The sequence below is a fragment of the Agelaius tricolor genome, unplaced genomic scaffold (genome assembly GCF_023055355.1).
Source record: "Agelaius tricolor isolate 1412-34295 unplaced genomic scaffold, bAgeTri1.0.p SCAF_10, whole genome shotgun sequence".
Classification (NCBI taxonomy): Eukaryota; Metazoa; Chordata; class Aves; order Passeriformes; family Icteridae; genus Agelaius; species Agelaius tricolor.
The window spans coordinates 14,277,727-14,294,995 of NW_027269270.1; the positions used below are offsets into that span (position 1 = coordinate 14,277,727).

The window sequence follows — 17,269 nt, forward strand, 5'->3', positions numbered from 1 at the left end:
ATTGTTTATGAAAAGCTCTTTCATGGACCAGCGGTCTAAATTTTTTCAGTATAAAGGAAGCCTTGTCCAGTTTGCAAAAAGTTCTCAGGACTGTATCTCCAGCAGAGATTTTAACACTCTATGTAAGAGTAAATTGGCTTAAACAGCCTAGGAAGATTTACAGCTGAGGGTTACTTTGTTCACTTGGCTGATGATCAAGAACAGCAAAAGACTTCCAGATAAAGCTAAACTACAGTAAGACATTGGCTCTGTGAAGCATCTTTTCCCTACATATTTCCCAGAATTATTTGGGGGCATTTTAGAGATGTGGTTAAGTAGACATGTGAATAACAGATATTGTTATGATAGGGAGAAGAATGATTTGTCATTTGGTTCACCTTCCTTTATCAGGGTGACTTTCCTTTGCCAAAGACTCCTTAGCTCACTGACATTAGGAAAAGTTATAAATAAACAAGATTGAGATTGAGTGAATCACATAAACACATAGCTGTATGTAACCATATATTGCAAATAGAACAGAATGTGTGTCCCCTAAACTTCAGTCACCTCTTAATGACAAACTGATAACAGCCATGTCTCATCTGGGATTTCTCTCCATACCTATTTCTCTTCAGTTGTCAGGGATTTGCAAGCATTCTTGTGGCTTCCTTGGCGCTTAGGCTAACAGTGTGGTGCAGGACAAATTCTAGAGACAAGTTCTTGGAACTCCAAGGAGGTGCTTGCAATTTGTAATTTTGTCTGCAAAGATTTTTCTTAGAAGAAATAATAGTCTGTTTTCCTCTGCTAGCAATCTGTACCATTATTTGCATAAACCACAGTTCCGGGTTGTACCGATAAATAATGGAGAGGGACACTTTCAAAAGGAGATTAAAATGTGGGGGTTGGGTTGCGTATTTTTGTTTTCTAGCTTACTGCTGACTACTTGCATGGTCAAAATAAACCTGGATATGCAGCTCATAGCATAAAACAGAGTCATTGGTTTGACCCTCAACAAAGTGTTCCCTGTGCTGTAATTCCAGGCAGTAACATACTAAATCTGGTCCTCTTGGGAAGACAAGATACCCAGGCAAGCCTGGGTTCTTGCCTAAACTTGGTTTTCAAAGAGGTCCATTCTTCTGTTATCATTTACCTATCCAAAAGATATTAAATCTCTACATTCACATATACCACTTAGGAACAGTAATTTTACAACTTTTTTTCCTCTTGGAAGCCTTCCAAATCAATATTTTTGTTCTGTTTGAGGCAAAATGGGAACACATAAAAAATTACTTTGTTCATATCCCTTTGTAGCCTGGGGCCCTTTGAGCAACAGTCAGTAGGCAAAAATTAATATATGACTGAGAGAGAATGGTCTTTCTGTGGTTTCTGATGATGGCTGAGGAAAAATAAAGCCAGGAAATAGTGATTTCATAATTTGTGAAAAATTATATGGTGGTGAGTATCTATTGAGTCCAGTCTGGAATATTGTGTTCCGATTGCAGTGAAAACTGCGGCTTGTGCTCTTACAACTAGCTGCCAAATCTAAAATTTGTTTCCAACTGCTAGGCATCAAATTGGGCATGTGTGAGACACAACTCTTGGGATTAAGTTTAAGTGAGTGAATCTTAGACCTTATCTATCATTTATTTGTCTCATGTGTGCACCCACAGGTATCATAGGCATTTTTATTTAATTATTTAAGAATTGGCATGTGACTAGCATTAGCTCCTTCCTTTGGGTAGCTTGCTGACAGAATAGTGCAAAGGAGCAATATCTAATCCTCATACAGCTAGAACTGTTTGTGAAGAGAAGGATCCTATTAAACTGGTCCTGTCATGTGAGCAGAAATCAATTAATACAAAGTACTGGTTCTTAAGACAGAATATAGTTGTGCTCATACCACCAAATTCAGACTGCCATAAGAGAGTCATAAGGTTTCATCTTAATTTTGGAGTAAATCTCTGGTCTGTGTCATTTTGATGGATACAGAACTGTGCACTGCTACAAGGCCAGGACATGTATTTATTTATTCAGGAAAATATATGTCACAAAAACATTCATTGTAAAAGACTTAGTGTGCTCTAATTGTCTGATCCAGCACCATGAAATCAATGAGAATCTTTCTTTCCATGCTGGTAGTGCAGGAGTGTGCCAGCAGTACAGAAAGCACTCCTCTGGCCTGAAGTGCCTGGCACAAATGTCAAAATCATTAGGAAAATAAAAGGCTGACAAACAAGCAACCCCATAGACATGCAACAAATTTGGAGGCAACTGAAAATACAGCTGTTTTCTAAAGTTTGTATGTGAAATGTGTTCTGAGAAAAATGGGTTATTCCAGCTGTATGTCGATGCTCACTTGTACTATTAAAAAAAAAACAAATGGAAGAGTAATAACAGAGTAGTTCATAAAAATGGACCTTTAAAACAGCTGCAGAAAAGAGCTGGTTAGTAGTGTACTTGCCTTTAAAATTCAACTTGCAAAACAAATTTGATTTATTCAAATTTTCATTAATTTTACCAGATTTTGCTTTATTCTGCTTTAAGTAGCACCTTCAAAAAAATAAAAAAAGGTGGGAGAAATATTATTTCCTGGTTTTTAATGAATGATCAGCCTGCAGTATAAACACTTGTTTGGTGTCATTACTTTAATGAAGAACTGCAAACCACACATTTTGGTTGCAGCTAGTTTCACACGAGTACTTCAGTCCTGGGAATTTTTAGGGCTATGCCATGAAGTGAAGCAGCCCAAGGGACATGAACCATAACTCTATGTACAGAACAAAAATGTACCTCTGTGCATGCACAACCGTGAGCCTCTAGCAGCGTTGTCCTTTGCTGGTACAGTCAGGATATGATGTGTGACAACTCCTCTGTCTTGGGAAGTCCCTTCCTTTGGATGTTCACTATGGGGAACATCCATCTCCTTGCCTAGGAGGCTCCTTGCCCTGTTTAGCCATGGATTTGTTGCCACAACATCATCATAACTTGCCTGCCCAGCTTTTGGGAGTAACTTCCCAAGGTTCCCACCAACCTCCGCTGAAGCTTCCATCAGCAGTGGCTTCCCAGTCCCTCAGCAGAATCTTCAGAAGAAAGTCTTAAGCAGAAGGGCACCTGGGGGGATGGAAAGTATTACAGAGAGTAAGAATCTTCTTCATTGCTGACTTTTGGACTTGAGACATCCATCTTCATCTTCCCTCTGTGGTCGTTTTACCCAGCAAGCATCCAACAAAGACAAATAGTTGTTGGTGTCTGGGGCTGGCTTCCAGACAGGGACCCAGTGCATTCCACAGGTCTCCTTGAAGTCTGTCTCCCCTAGTCCCATAATTGGGTTTTCACCCCAAAGTCCAACACTCAGCAGAAATCCAGGGCAGAAAGAGGCTTGTCCAAAACAAAAGTCCTGTCCACAAATAAATAAAATTACCTTCATGTAAATCCAGATGTGATTCCTCTCCACATTGCTGTTTTGCTTTCCCACGCAGAAATGGGAAAAAAGTCTAAGCTTGGTTCCTTTGCCCACTTTGATACTGTTATTTTATCTATGGGAATATTGCCAGTCTTTTCTATGCAGCAATCCAAGCAAAAGACCCAGGAATCCTTTGGCCTTTTGCCAGAATTAGTCTTTGGTCAAATCCAAGCATCTTTCTGAGCTTCAACAGGTCTTGAGGTTTTGCATGTGGTGAGATTTGTTGCAAACAGATTTATAACGATGCAATTTTTTAACCATGAGATACAATCAAGACTGAGAGGGCTAAATGAACTGATTCTGGCCTTAGATGTTGCAAGAGGCTTTATATTGTCTACGGACATGTGAGGGGAGCTGGGAGTCAGCAGAATGGCCATTGGCCCATCCTGGGCTGCCCAGAGCCTCTGCGAGGGAAATCCCAGCACCTCTGCAGTTCAAAAGGGAACAGTTGCTCCTCTTAAGACTTTATTTCTTTTTACATTTTACCTCGCAGTTTTTTCTGTCAAAAACAGACTTTTTACTAAATCAGTCACATCAGGAAAATAAATAGAAATGGATGAATGAATGAATGAATGAATGAATGAATGAATACAAGCAAAACCAGCCTCTTTTTTGCAGCAATTTTGCAAAGGGCAGGGCAGAAGACAAGGACACTTCTTTCAAAAGGGGATCTTGGATTCATGCCATGACCATCCCTGACCCTTCCTCTAAGAGGAAGTTTCCCTGTTCTCTGCTCTGCCTTCTCGGGGTGTCTCCCCTTCTGTACCAACGCTGTCTGAGCCCATGGATCTGTCTTTTAAATGCAAAACGGAGAAAGGCTCGGGAGCATGGGGCAGCCCCTCCACGCACCCACCTCCGCCCGAACCCGGGGCAGTTGGCAGAGCCGCTCGCTGCGCTGCCTTGGGGGAGCGGCGCTCTCCGCTAACTCCCGTCTGCACCCGCCCGCTGCCTCGGCCCGCTCCGACCCCGAGCAGCGGCGCTCCGGGCCGGCGGTTTTCCCTGAATCCTCATAAATAAAACTGTACATAAAGTTGCAACAGAAAAAGCAGCGGAACAGCACGGCCGCGGTCCGCGTGAAGGCACACCCGCGCCCGCCGGCCGCAGCTTCCCGCCCAGCCCCGACGTCCCCCGGCTCCCTCCGTGGGAGCGGCGGAGCCTCAGGCGGGGCCGCCCGGGACAGCGGCGGCGGGGGCGGCCAGCGCCTCCCGCTCCCGCTTCTTCTGCTTCATGCGGCGGTTCTGGAACCAGACCTTCACCTGGGCGTCGCGGAGGCGCAGCGAGCGGGCCACCTCGAGGCGGCGGGCCCGCGACAGGTACCGGCTGAAGTGAAACTCCTTCTCCAGCTCCGTGAGCTGCCGGGTGCTGAAGCTGGTGCGTGCGGAGCAGGCGGGCGCTTCCCCCCCGCACGGCGCCGCGCCGCCTGCAACGCCGAAAAACACCGCGCTTCAGCCGGGGCAAAGGCAGGGGGTGGAGGCAGGAGAAGGGCAGAGGGGAGCCGGGATGGGAGCAGCCCCCGCCCGCTCCCCGCCGCCCCACTCACTTCTCCCGGGCGGGCTCCGCTTCGCTCGCATCCACTCGAAGGTGCGGGGCGCCGCCGGGGCCGCCGCGGAAGCCGGGCAGCCGGGCGCGGGGGCGGCCCCGGGACAGGGCGAGAGGTGCCGGAGCCCCCCGCCGCCCGCGCCCAGGCAGGGGCAGGGGCGCTCGGGGTCGGGCGGCGGCGAGCGGCCGCTCCCGGGAGGGATGGACGTGGCGTAGGCCGGCGGTCCGGCTCCCCGGGACGGGCGGCAGCCGGGGCCCAGCGCCGCCGGGGCAGCGGCCGCGTAGCCCAATGCCTGCGGCGGGGACGCGGCGCTGGCCGTGGTGCCCAGCGCCAGGAAGGCGCCGTCCCCTCGCTGCGGGTACGGGGCCTGCGGGGCACCGCGGCACAGCCCCGACGGAAAGGCGAGAGCAAAGTACCCCAGCTCCATGACCCACGGGGCAGCACCGCGCCCCGCCGGGGCAATATTGCCCTAATATAGGCCCTGGAGCGGGGCACGTCCCGCCCCGCGGCCAATGGGAGCCCGGAGGGGCGAGCCCGAGCCGAGGGTCCCGGGCGCCCCCAGCTCCCCTGCCCGCGGCCGGCTGCCGGGGCTGGAGCGGGGCTGCAGGTGGGCAATCCTGCCGCGCCGCACCGGGATTCCCTCGGGACAGGCCGTCCCCCTGGGCTCGACGGAGTCTCCGCACACTTGGGACGTTTGCCGGGAGTTTCGAAGGTGAGCGAGCTGGCGCTTTCCCGCTATCCGGGCGCCCGTCTGCGCTCTCCCTTGCCCTGCAGCCGGCCAGACTCCTGGGGGCCCCCACGGGAGCCCACGCGGGCACAGCCCGGCCTCCCCACCCGGAGGCTGGGGCGAGGGGCGGGGTGCTGCTGCACCTCATGGCGCTTAATGGTCTCGTTCCATCAGATAAGTGCTCTGCAGCCTCTCAAAAATGAATCTCCTCACCGTTAGCAGGCTCACACCGTTAATGGACTTTTATTTTTCCCTTGGCGATTCGGCATTGTTTACTGAGTGTTTACAGCTGGCAGAGAGCAGCAAGTTGCTCTACCCAGCCAAATCGTCCAACTCTCTCTTGGTTTTCAATCCCCCAGAATGGCAGGAAACAGCAACAAGGTGAAGGAGGTGAAATCTGGACTCCCGAAGTGATCATCTTTCCCTAAACGTCTCCAAGTGACATTTGACCATCCAGTCTGAGCCACGCTGATGTTTGATTTGGGTAATGATCAGTTTCATCCAATGTCTCAGCCAATAACCATGTGTCAGTGCAGTTCAGAAGAGCAGAAGGGTGTGCTGGGCAGAGTACACCTGGGCTTTGGTGACTTGGGACTGGACCTACAAAGAACATGAAGAAGGGCTACATCATGCTGCTTTGAATTAGACTTGCAACCTTCTAATTCTTAGTAGGTGGATGTGGAGTCAGCTGGGAAATGCAAGGGTTGTACTTTATTTAAAAATATATTTTATTTCTAAACAAAAGCATGAAATTTGTATGCCTTCATCCATCATCCAGTGCCTTCCACTCAACAGCTCAAGAAGCTCTACAAGCTCTTGGCAAAAGTGCCATTTGCTGTGGTCAGGAAGAGGCCACAAATTTTGCAAGGACCAAGCATGATGCCAACGTCATGAAGGCAACCAGAATTCCCAGAGAAGGAAACATTTCACTGGATCCCCTGTGGATTTCAGAGGGCCAGACTGGTGACAGGAAAAGGATATAATGGGGTGACATAATCAGACCATTTCACTGACTCAGTATCAACTCTTTCCATGGAGATTGTGCTCTGCAGTTCAGCTCCACCATTATGCCCAGCTGATGAATTCAGAGCAGATCTGGTGGGTTTTTCCTGCAGGGGCCCAGAGAGGACACATTGCTAGGACAGGCATGCACATCCTGCAGAGGTGCAGGAGCATTTCCCTGCACAAGGACTCTGATCAGTGACATGGCCTCCTATCAGCCCCTCTTTCTCCCCAGCTAATATTGTTCATCTACTATAAACCAACTCTTGTAGAGCAAAGGCTGGCTTTGTACAGATTATGTCTTAAGGGTGCTTGAACTTCAAGTCTACAGACACAGCAGTCACTGAAATCTCAGAGTCCTGACACTTGGTGTTCTCCTGGCACAGACTTGTTCACTCTGATGGGCTGTGCTGCCCTTATACTCCAATAATAGAGTATCACCTAAATTTCTGTTTTCAGGGGGTGCAAGTATAAATCAGAAGAACAGTTTAAATCAAATACACTTTGTCAGGAAACACACATTTGGAGGAAGGGGTTAAATTCTGGATGATGCAAACTTTCTCAGCATTCCCATGGCAATCAGAGCAGTTTGGAAAGCATTATCTTCTGAAAAATCAGAAGCCTGGGAACACCAGGTTTTCTCTTTAGCAGAGAATGGCTGTCCATGCAGCAGAGCACCTGCGCTCTTCAGTCTCCTCTGCTGTAAAAATTCCTGCCTGCAGTGAAGGAAAGAAAATTGGCTTCAGAACAGGGCTGCTGCTTTATTTGGGTCTTGTGTTTGCAGAATGCAACTGGTTTAATTACACCTAAGACTGTTCTAAATGCTAGAAAAGCTGTCTGTGTTCACACCAACATACGATCTTTCCATTTACCCAGCTGGATGCTGTTATGAGTTTCCTGTTCATTACCTGTTTGTTTTGGCAGGACTGTTCAAGGGTGACAAAAGCAGAAATCAGTGGCTAAATACAGGACAAACATCTCTTGTTGATATTCTGGCTTCTGAGGGAGGGCTTTATCTACATGCAGGAATTTCAGTATTCAGACTTAAAAAGTTAACTTCCAGTGATAGAGAATAGAGTGACTGAAGCTGTTTTTTTTACAAGGAGTCTAATGGGAAAGATGAAGGACTCGTTGGATGCCAAAAGAAGGAAGAAGAAAAGTGGGGGGAAAAAGAATGTGAAGAACATGGTGCTGTCAGAGACAATTTGAGAATGGCTGGGAGGTTTAGGGATGCCTGTGTGAGTAGTCAAGTGATGGCAAGACAGGGGACCTGCTGGGGCAAAAACTCTGTAACAACAATGGACCAAATGAGTCCTTGTGTCACTGTGTTTCTGGGAGTATGTGGGCCTCTACAAAGCCTGAGAAAGCCACTGTGGAGCCCAGACATGATGTAGGAGCAAGTCCAGCCAAAAGCCCTGAGTCCCGTTGGGTGCAGACACCAGCCCCTCACCCTAGGGAGGCTGCTTGAGCAGCCTGTGTTGAAGACAATGGCAGCCTGAGCCACAGACACTGCTTTGAGGCTGGGACATGTGGCCTGCCTCCCTAGAGCAGGAGCCCACCCTCTGTGCTTGTAGCTGACCCCCAGGAGATCCAAGAGATCCCTCCCCAGCCCCCAGCCTGGAAGGTGTGCATTACCTTGTCCTTACCCCTCTGCTGCTGCTGCAGCAGTGCCAGCTGGGCAAAGCTGCTTCTCAGTGCTAAGGGGGACATCCATGGTGTGGAGACAGCTAGGGTGGGGATGGGCATCCTCAGGGGAGATAAGCAAATACTGGGAATTTAAGGAGTGGCCCTGTTAGCTCAAACAAACCACTAAAGGCTCCTGTGAGAAAGGCTGTTACAGAAGGAGGGGAAGCTTTTGGGAGTTTATTTTGTAAAATGGAAATATACCCAGGGATGAACAGACACTTCAGGGCAGAGATGGGGAGTTGTGCTGGCACTCTAGGGAAGCCATCCTCAGCTCCTGCACTAGCACAGGCAGCCACAGCAACCCTCAGGAAGGGGTGTTTCCCTCTGCCATCAATGTATCCCTGCCACCAGTTCCTCTTTCCCGGTCGACTCCTGGGACAGGAACCTCTGTTTTCCCAATATGTGAGATTAACAACAAAGATCCTCTATATGAACACAGAGAAGAGGATACTCTATCCCTTCTTCTGTAAAGATTTGCTCTGAAGAGTGATTCCATGCTGGCCCCTTGCAATGTAAAGCCCTGTTTCCAGTCCCATGGCTGTGAATTTGTTGGGACAGAAATATTACACATCTTGATAACCCAGAGGTGTCAAGGTAAGCCATGCTGCTGTGTGCAAAATGGGTGCCAATGAGTTTGCAGCCAAGATTTCTGTCTTCTCTTGCCTTTCTTGCTCCCAAAGATCCTAAAATGTTTCTTAGAGGAAAGATTGAGGCTGTGTACCTCAATGAGCACGGGATTGCCTACCGCTCCCAAAACTTCAGCTGTTGCAAAAAAACTGCATGTCAGCAAATAAAAATTGAAGTGTTCAAATCCTACATTCATGAGTATTTTTATCCAGAAGACGTCCATCCTGTCTAGTATAAATTCCTTGCTGTTTTCACTCTGCTTTGTGCTTATTGTCATTGCAGCTGAGCCTTTCTGTAATTCATCCCAGAACGTTCTGAAAGCTTCAGGACCCTGGGCTCCAAAAGGAGAGACAAAGACTCACCTCTGCTCCTGAGCAGCATCTGCAGAGGCTTAGGGATGTGCAGGCACAGGTACCTCACTGAGTCCCATTTTGTGTCTTAGCCTATGTGACCAAAGGGGTTCAGTCCTGCCCTGTTACTCCATGGCTCTCAGGCTCTGGAACTGTGTTCTGCTTCTGCTGGATGGGGTTTCTGCTCCAGTCCCAGCTGGCTCAGGTCCAAGCAGAAGTAGGAGGACCCACTGTCGAGTAAAAAGTGCTCTTGGTGTGATTGCTGACCCTTAATAGAGCCAGCCCTGTCACTCCCCTGGCAGCCCCACTCCAAGCAAGCAGCACGGGGTACCCACTGCTGCCTCTCACGTGGGAGCAGAGAGCCATTGCCCATTCAGGGATTAACTTGCCATTCAATCCCTGGAAAGTGGCTGCAGCCAACAGACCTCTGGCCCAGCTTACCTTGCACCTTTCAAAAGCAGAGGTATGTTGTTCATCAGTGTATAAGATGACATGACACCCAGCCACCACCACGGCCCTAACTGCCCTGGCAGCACCAGCCCCTGTGCTGTGTGCTGCCCACCCAGCTCCAGCCTGTGTTGCCAGGCAGGTGTGCAGTGCAGTGCTGGACACCTTTGCCAGGCTGCCATGGTGTGTGGCACTGGGCACGCACAGCAGGCTGGCATGTAGAAGATGGCATCACAACCTGCAGCTCCTTTCCTCTCTCCTCAGCTGACAGCTATCAGCAAGGCACCCTCCCAGAGGTAGACCAGCAGCCCCATCCCCTTTACCCTGTTTTTTCCCCTGGTCAAGTAGTCCTTTTAGTGCCTGGATGTCCCTGCAGGCTCTTTCAAAGGGCTTCCCATGCGGCTGGAGGGGTGCAGACACCCCAGTGGTGGATCCTGCCTTCAGACTTTTTGCCATGGAGCCCAAAAGACCCAGCTGGCCCTCAAGAAAGTCAGGGGACTTCTAGTTGATGTTGGTGGGCTCCCCTTTCTTAGCCAGCCTCCTCCCTGCATTCCCTTGCCTCCTGGGTGTGCAGCCAGCTGCATCCTCTTCATCTTTGGACAAGGTTGCCTGCAGCCCCAGATGACCCTGGTGTGGTCTCATAGTGGAAGCCATGGGGGTGCCCCTGAGTCCCTGGCCTGCCCATGGAGCAGGGCTGTGAGCCTGCAGTGTCTGCTCAGGAAGCACTTGCTAATGGAGCAGGAGGCATTTGGCTTTGTTTTTCCAGCCAAACACAAGTGGCACCTACAAAACTGTGGCATCCCTGCCCTGGTGCTGCTAACCAGGCCATGTACAGTGGGACACTGATGGGCCCCTCCTCCAAAAGAAACAGGATGCAAAAGGGTGGCTCAGCCCTGCACTCACTGCATGGAGATAACACAAAGCCTCAGCTCCTTTTTGCACTGGGAAACTGCTGGAATGCCATTAAATGGTGGGTTACTGTAAAGGCCAAACCAGAAAGTGGAGACCCAAACCCCACTGGTCTGAACAAAATAACTTGCATGGCCTCACTGAAGCTCCGTGCACCCCTGACACCTCTCAGCCAGTGCTCTCAGCAGCTGCCTATCCCAAATAGTGCAACATCACTGTCAGCATTTAGAGGGCCTGGCTCACTGACCCTTTTATGGGTCTGGAGCAGATGGAGGGAGCAGGGAAGGAGAGGAAGGGTGCTGTGCCTTCTATTTGTAAAGAAAGGCAAAGGGAAGATCAGACCCAGGCCTGGCCTTGGCTGACTAGTTGTGTTTTAAATAGGTGACTGGAGTTCATCACATCAGATGCTCTTGCAAAGGAGCTGAGCTCCTGATGAGTGTAAAAGGGGGTTGTTTATAATTTATGGGTTTTAAACGATGGGCCAAGAAAAAGTCTGGCTTGTGCCAAAGAGTATCTCTCCTCTAGATTGCTGATGCTTGTACAAACATTGTAAAAATGCCAGCAATCTTGCTAAAGTTACATTACTTCTAATAATTAGGTTATCATCATGGACTTCTACTGCATTACAAAGAAGACACCTCTGCCAGAGTCACGGAGAAGAAAGTGAGTTTATTTACAAGAAGATTCTCCCTCACACAAGCTCCTCCTCCCCCCCTGGAAACCATGGCTGCTGGCCCTGTCTTCCTGCAACATGAAAGGAATTCAGGGCAGTGGGCCTCAGTAACACCGTGTTTGTGGTCAGGGCTCCTCTGAACTCCCTTCCTTCCCCAGATCTCTAAACAGCCTTTTCTTTCTTACGAGATTTAATGAAGGACTAATAGTGTAAGGACTTAATGAAGGACTAATAGTGTAAGTCAGGGCAGACAGTGTTTGACTAACAGCCTACAGAGCACAAAGCAAAAGGGAGAAGGACACTGGGTGTCCTGCAGAAATGGTGGTGCCTTGCTGTTTCACAGATAGAAGCAGGTGAAGCAAAATATATGGTGTTTCAAGAACACACAAAAAAACCTACATGGAGAATTTTGTTTGTGGGCACACTGATGGCAGAAAGTTTTGGAGAGACAAACATATGTATATATTTATGGCATATTACAGAAGTATAAATCACAAGTGGTGTCTAGCATTACTTTTTGTGTTGTTTGTATGTTTTATTTACTCCTGGGTGGTGCTTCCATAGAATACAATTTTATGGCTTAAAAGGGTTAAAATATGTCTCCAAACAAAGAATTTTATTCTGTTCTGTTTTGCTTACAGATCTGTAACACATATATCCAAATTTGCTTGGTTAAAAGTGGAATTTAACAAAAGATACACTTTTCACTGTAGCACAGCATTGTTGAAACCTCACAGAGGGGAAAACAAAACCCTAAGTAATATTTTGAATCATTAGTGCTCAGCTGAACAAAAATACCAAATGGCAAGGAAGAAAGCAGGGATGGGAAAGAAAAGAAGAATAAATAAAAGAAAACTTCTCTGTCTTGACCAGAATGGGAGGTGGCAAAATATTTCTCACAATAGGAATGCCAGGTCTGTCATTAGAGGATGGAGTAGGAGCTGCAGTGTTTGTCAAACTGGAAAGCGATGCATCAGAAGCTTTGGTGGGGAATATAGAAGTTTGGATTAATATTTAACTCGACACTTTTAGAAAGAGACAAGAATAGTCTTCTCAGAGCAATATGTACTGTCAGGAAGAGACTTTAATCACAGCGTTTACAAAAGAAGTATCTCTGTAAATCCAGCGAGTTCAATACAGCCATGTAACTAGAGAGGAGGAAACACGAGGGTTCAGAGCACCGTTCCCTTTCTTTTTCCTATTTTTTAATCTTCTCGTTACTTTATTTTTTCCTTCCCCGTGTTAACTGTCCTGTTGGTGGCAGGGGGAGGTGGCGGTGCCCGCTGCCGCGGTCAGGCCGGGTGGGACTGTCCTTGCCGGGCACCGGGGGAGCGCGGCGGCACCGCCCAGCCCCTGCCCGCGCCCCGTCTCAGCGTCTCCCTTCGGCTGTGTGTATCTGATTGTCAATTTTCTTTCAAAGTTTACATTTATGAAAAAAAAAAAAAAAACAAACCAAGAGGAAAAGCTCGGCCCTCCAAAGATGTCTAAAAATTGATTTATGGTTAGTAAAAGACAACAGTATAAAAATAACAAAGGAGGTGGCAGCTGCTGCACAGATTGCTATGGAGACCCTAATGAAATTAGCACTATCAGAGGGTTTCTAATTTTTTTGCCTTCTAAGCTTCTAATTTCTTTTCTATTTTGGATAGCCAGAGTGTAATTAAAAAAAAAAAAGAAAAAAAAAAAAGAAAAGAAAACAGCCCACCGAAATAATATGCGCTATACATATCCAGCCAATAAATAAATGTTAACCTCACCGAGGTTTTTATACACAGGATTTGATCTGAAACAAGATGGCCAAGAGCCCCTCTTTGTAGATCGCCTCCTCAAAGCGGCTGCGCCTCCATCTAAAGGTGGCTTCACGCGGCCGAGCCAGCTGCCGGCCAAGCCACCGAGGCGCTCGAGTGGGGCCAGCCGATTAGAAATAAATACTTTAAAAATACTTTCAATATTTTTTTAAAGTGTAACGGCTCTTTGTGTGATGCCACAGTTTGTTTTACTCTATTAATGATTTACGACTTGCTGTCTTAATTAATCCTTACATAAACTACAAACACCAGCCACTGTTACAACTGTTCAAGACTACTCTCTCAACTAGCTCAGACCGATTATACTAAATAGGTGAAACGTAAGTCACCACGGACCTGAATCCCTCTCCCGAAGTATTGGTGAAGAAACTCTACAAATACCCACATAAATACATTAAGACGAGGATAAATAATCAGTGATACAAAAAATGTCTCGCTTAAAATAATAAATACATATCATTTAGTCCAATGCGATCCTTACGTTACGGAAGAACTCATAAATTAACTTCTCTGAAATAAGCTTACGCGCGGGCGAGTTCCGACGGCTCACGACTGGTCTAAAACACCTCAGCATGACGCGCTGCTAACACTACAGCATCTCTAAGACTTACCTTCAAGTACATCATTACCAGCTTATCAGTCCCTCGGTTGGCAGTATATTGCACTGTCATGCTTAAAACAGCTCTAAGAGAAAGGCTCCTGCTCACGGACCTACTCGGGGCTGCGGAAGAAAGAAGGGAGCTGGGAGCTGCTAAGGGAGACAAATCCACTAATACTGTTGGCACTCGAGAGCACAGTAACACTGTCCCGTCAGAAAAGTGAGGTAATGGAGAGGGGAGCGGGGCCCGCTGGCCGCCGCCCCGCTACAGATGCGTGAGCTTGGGCGCCTCCTGCATCCGTCCCTGAGAGGTGTGGTGAGAGGAAAGGTCCGTGTAGGTAGGGTGGGGGTCGCAAGGTCCGTGGTGGTGGCCGCCGGGGATCTGGGCGGCGCAGCTGTAGTCCACGCTGGCGGAGGAGGGGTGCTGCAGGTGCCCCAGGTTGAACATGGGGCCCGAGGCCGGCATGGAGTCCACGAAGTTGCCCCCCACGTAGACGGGGCTGCCCTGCAGGCTGGGGTTGGCGAAGCCGCCGCCGCCGCTCTGCATGGGGTGGGGGTCGTACTCCGCGCCCGCGTAGCGCTTCTGCTGCGGCAGGCAGCTGCTGAGCGGCGCCGTGTAGGCGGCCAGCCCGTACATGCTCTGCTGGGACTTGGCGAACGAGGTGGGCGAGGGCGCGTCGTAGCTGAGGCTGTTGACGCCGGTGAGCTGGCTGGAGTAGCCGACGTGGTTTGGGCCGCTTAGAGGGGGGCTGCGGTCCGGGGACTGTCCGACGGGGGAGTGCATGATGCCTTTGGCTTTTTGGTCCTTTTTGTACTTCATCCGGCGGTTCTGGAACCAGATCTTGATCTGCCGCTCGGTCAGGTTCAGGAGGTTGGCCATCTCCACGCGGCGCGGCCGGCACAGGTAGCGATTGAAGTGAAACTCCTTCTCCAGCTCCACCAGCTGCGCGCTCGTGTAGGCTGTTCGCACCCTCTTGGAGGCCGGCCCGGGGGGGCTCTTGTCCTCACAGCTCTCTCCTGCGGGGAAGAGGCACAAAGAGACATTGGTTCTCCCCACGAAAGACAGCCCCCCCTTCCTCCCGGGGTCCCTTGGAAACCTGCTATACCCTCTCGCTCTGTCGGCGCCCGGGGAGGGGGTGCAGAGGGCCCGGGGGCGGCCTCCCCCTCCTCCCTGCCCCATACACACCCTCCCGCAGCTGCCTCCCCCCAGAGACACCGACCAGGCGTCCCCGGCACCCCGCCCCCCGCCTGTCCCACCTGCAGCGCCCGGCAGGGCTGGGACCCCTCAGCGGGGTGGGGTGGGGGGATAGGAGGGAGATGGCAGCTAGAGGAGTAGCAGACAAGGCCCGGAGCCGGAGCTCAGCCCGAGGGGTTCAGCCCGAGGGACTCAGCCCTGCTCTCCGGGCGAGCAGTGGGTCGGGGCGGGGGTTTTGGGCTACCTGGGGGGGCGCAGGTGCTTTTCTGCTTGGAGTTCTGCCGGGACTCCTTCATCCAAGGAAATATCTGCTTGCTGAGGGTGGCGCTGGCCGAGCCCGAGGAGTTGGGGCCCCCCTTGGCTTTCTTCGGAGGGGGCACACTGGGAGGGGGGTTGGGCGGCGAGGAGGGCGGCAGGGCCGGGGGCTGATGCTCGCCGATCCCCGGGGGCTGGCTGCCCCCAGGGCCGCCCCCGCCCGGCCGCATGCAGCTCCCGCTCAGCTCGCTGCCCTTGTGGGCCGGAGCGCGGCCGGGCGCCGAGCCCTGGACGGAGCAGGCGGAGCCGGGGTACTCGCCGTCCAGGCCGGCCTGGCCGTAGGGCTGGTGGGCCGCGCCGTAGGGGTAGGCGTCGGCCTTGCTGTAGGTGTAGCCCCCGAAGAGCCCCGCGTTGTCGTAGTAGGCGGCTTTCTGCATCCTCTGCTCTGCGATCGCCGAGGCCCGCGGCCCCCGCTCAAATAACATTGACCGCCGCCCCGCGCCTCACGTCCTCGGCCCGGGCCACTCGCAGCCACCTGGGCAGGGAAACAGCGGGGACACAAAAAAAAGACTTTTAAAGGGGGAAACCGGCTGGTAGCGGCTGGCACGGGCCGGTCCCAGCACCCCCCCGCACCCCGGCACCTTCGGCCTCGGCCTCCCATCCAGGGGAGGGCTGGGGGACATCAAGGAAGGAGCAGGGGACCCAAAGAAGGACCAGGGGACGAAAAGGGAGGAGCAGGGTCACCAGGCAGGAGTCAGAGCAAACTGGGCCACACCAGGTAGAGAGCAGAGCACAGCAGGGAAGGACCCGAGCCACTGCAGGGGAAGAGCCACCCGAGAGCCATGGTGCGGGGGGAACGGAGCACATGGGCGGGACATCCTACAGGCCACCTTTTGAAGCATTTTGGGGGATGTTTTATTTGCTTTGTTTTGCCTTTGGACCATTCCCGCTCGAGTTTGGCTGGATCGGGTTGTAGGCAAGCTCTCTCAGTGACAACTGTGCTGGGTGGTGTCCCCAAAGACCCAGTGGCCCATTTCGGCCGAGAGCATCGCGCCCCCCGCCCGGCACGCGTGCGCACGGCCCTGCACGGCTGACATGATGGATGGAGCCCGGGCTGCGGCCGGGCAGAGGCAGAAAAATCCCGTCCCCTTTGTAAGCCCGCCCTTCTTCTTTCCCCGGATTCCTCCAGAGTTAAAGTATAACCGGCGCCATTCACTCCCTTTACTTTGCACTATAAAGGAAGTCGCAGGTCAGCTCCCCTATTTTAATTCTGTAATGAATTAAATTCCCTCACCCAACGTTTCTCGTCCCTTTTATTTGTACCCAGTAGAAAGAACCTGAGACATTTGAGATAATTTTTAGAGGGTTCTTTTCTTTTTTCGGCCTGCAAACTTACCGCTCTCCCCTCCCCGCCCCCCGGCTGCCACATGAGGCTGCTCCCACCGAAAGCGCACGGTCCCCTTAGGGCAGATGTTTTGAGGCAGGGTGCTGTTACCTTTCTCCTTGCTGCTCCCAAAACTTCTCTGTGCTTAGTACAAGATGGAAAATGTTCTGCAATTTTGGTGCGGCTTTTTAATATTCCCTGCTCCTATTTTTCTTGTGGGATAGGGGTTTTCTCTGACACTATTGGTAATTTTGTAAATTAGCACATACTTCACCTGACAATATAAGTCTGTAAATCAACATATCTTGATACTTCCTTGTATTTCTGCAGGATTTAAGCCTACTAATATACCAGAGAAAAGTAGCTAGAAATCTTTAAAAGATGTCCGACAATTATAGTTCTCCTGCCTATACTTATGCAATATTAGGAGAGTACTCTTCCTTCTCTCGCAAGTACCGTTGGTCCCGCCAAATATCGTTGATATGTTCTCTAAAATTCACCGGGAAACACATCTCTGTAAGTGAAAATAACCTCAGCGAGCTGCGATTCACAGCCGCTCTCGGCGGTTTATCCCGTGTCACAGACCGCCGGGGTCCTTTTCTTTCCTAAACAAAAGCTTGAGATGA

General features: G+C 50.6%; 2 protein-coding genes across 6 annotated transcripts; both read right to left on the reverse strand.

Moving 5' to 3' along the window:
• Positions 1-4,599: 4,599 nt before the first annotated feature.
• Positions 4,600-5,409, reverse strand: HOXD1 (homeobox D1). The gene is made up of 2 exons (XM_071434237.1): positions 4,983-5,409; positions 4,600-4,862 (listed from the first exon to the last, which is right to left on the reverse strand). The coding sequence occupies exons 1-2, from the start codon at positions 5,407-5,409 to the stop codon at positions 4,600-4,602; spliced, it is 690 nt and encodes a 229-aa protein (XP_071290338.1).
• An 8,619-nt stretch (positions 5,410-14,028) lies between these two features.
• HOXD3 (homeobox D3) lies at positions 14,029-15,744 on the reverse strand. Of its 5 annotated transcripts, XM_071434241.1 has the most exons (3): positions 15,459-15,696; positions 15,249-15,365; positions 14,029-14,826 (listed from the first exon to the last, which is right to left on the reverse strand). In XM_071434241.1, exons 1-3 carry the CDS (start codon positions 15,694-15,696, stop codon positions 14,075-14,077), a joined length of 1,107 nt encoding a protein of 368 aa, XP_071290342.1. In that variant the 3' UTR covers positions 14,029-14,074. The 5 variants fall into 5 exon arrangements, with proteins under 5 accessions (XP_071290342.1, XP_071290339.1, XP_071290340.1 ...); XM_071434238.1 differs by having other exon boundaries at positions 15,249-15,744; XM_071434239.1 differs by having other exon boundaries at positions 14,029-14,849; positions 15,257-15,696.
• Between the last annotated feature and the right edge of the window lie 1,525 nt (positions 15,745-17,269).

Coding starts and splice junctions, on each gene's coding strand:
- HOXD1 (XM_071434237.1), bottom strand. CDS start 5,409: ATGGAGCTGGGGTACTTTGCTCTCGCCTTTCCGTCGGGGCTGTGCCGC. Junction 4,863..4,982: donor GCGGAGCCCGCCCGGGAGAA/GTGAGTGGGGCG, acceptor TCGGCGTTGCAG/GCGGCGCGGCGCCGTGCGGG.
- HOXD3 (XM_071434238.1), bottom strand. CDS start 15,744: ATGTTATTTGAGCGGGGGCCGCGGGCCTCGGCGATCGCAGAGCAGAGG. Junction 14,827..15,248: donor AAGCACCTGCGCCCCCCCAG/GTAGCCCAAAAC, acceptor TCTTCCCCGCAG/GAGAGAGCTGTGAGGACAAG.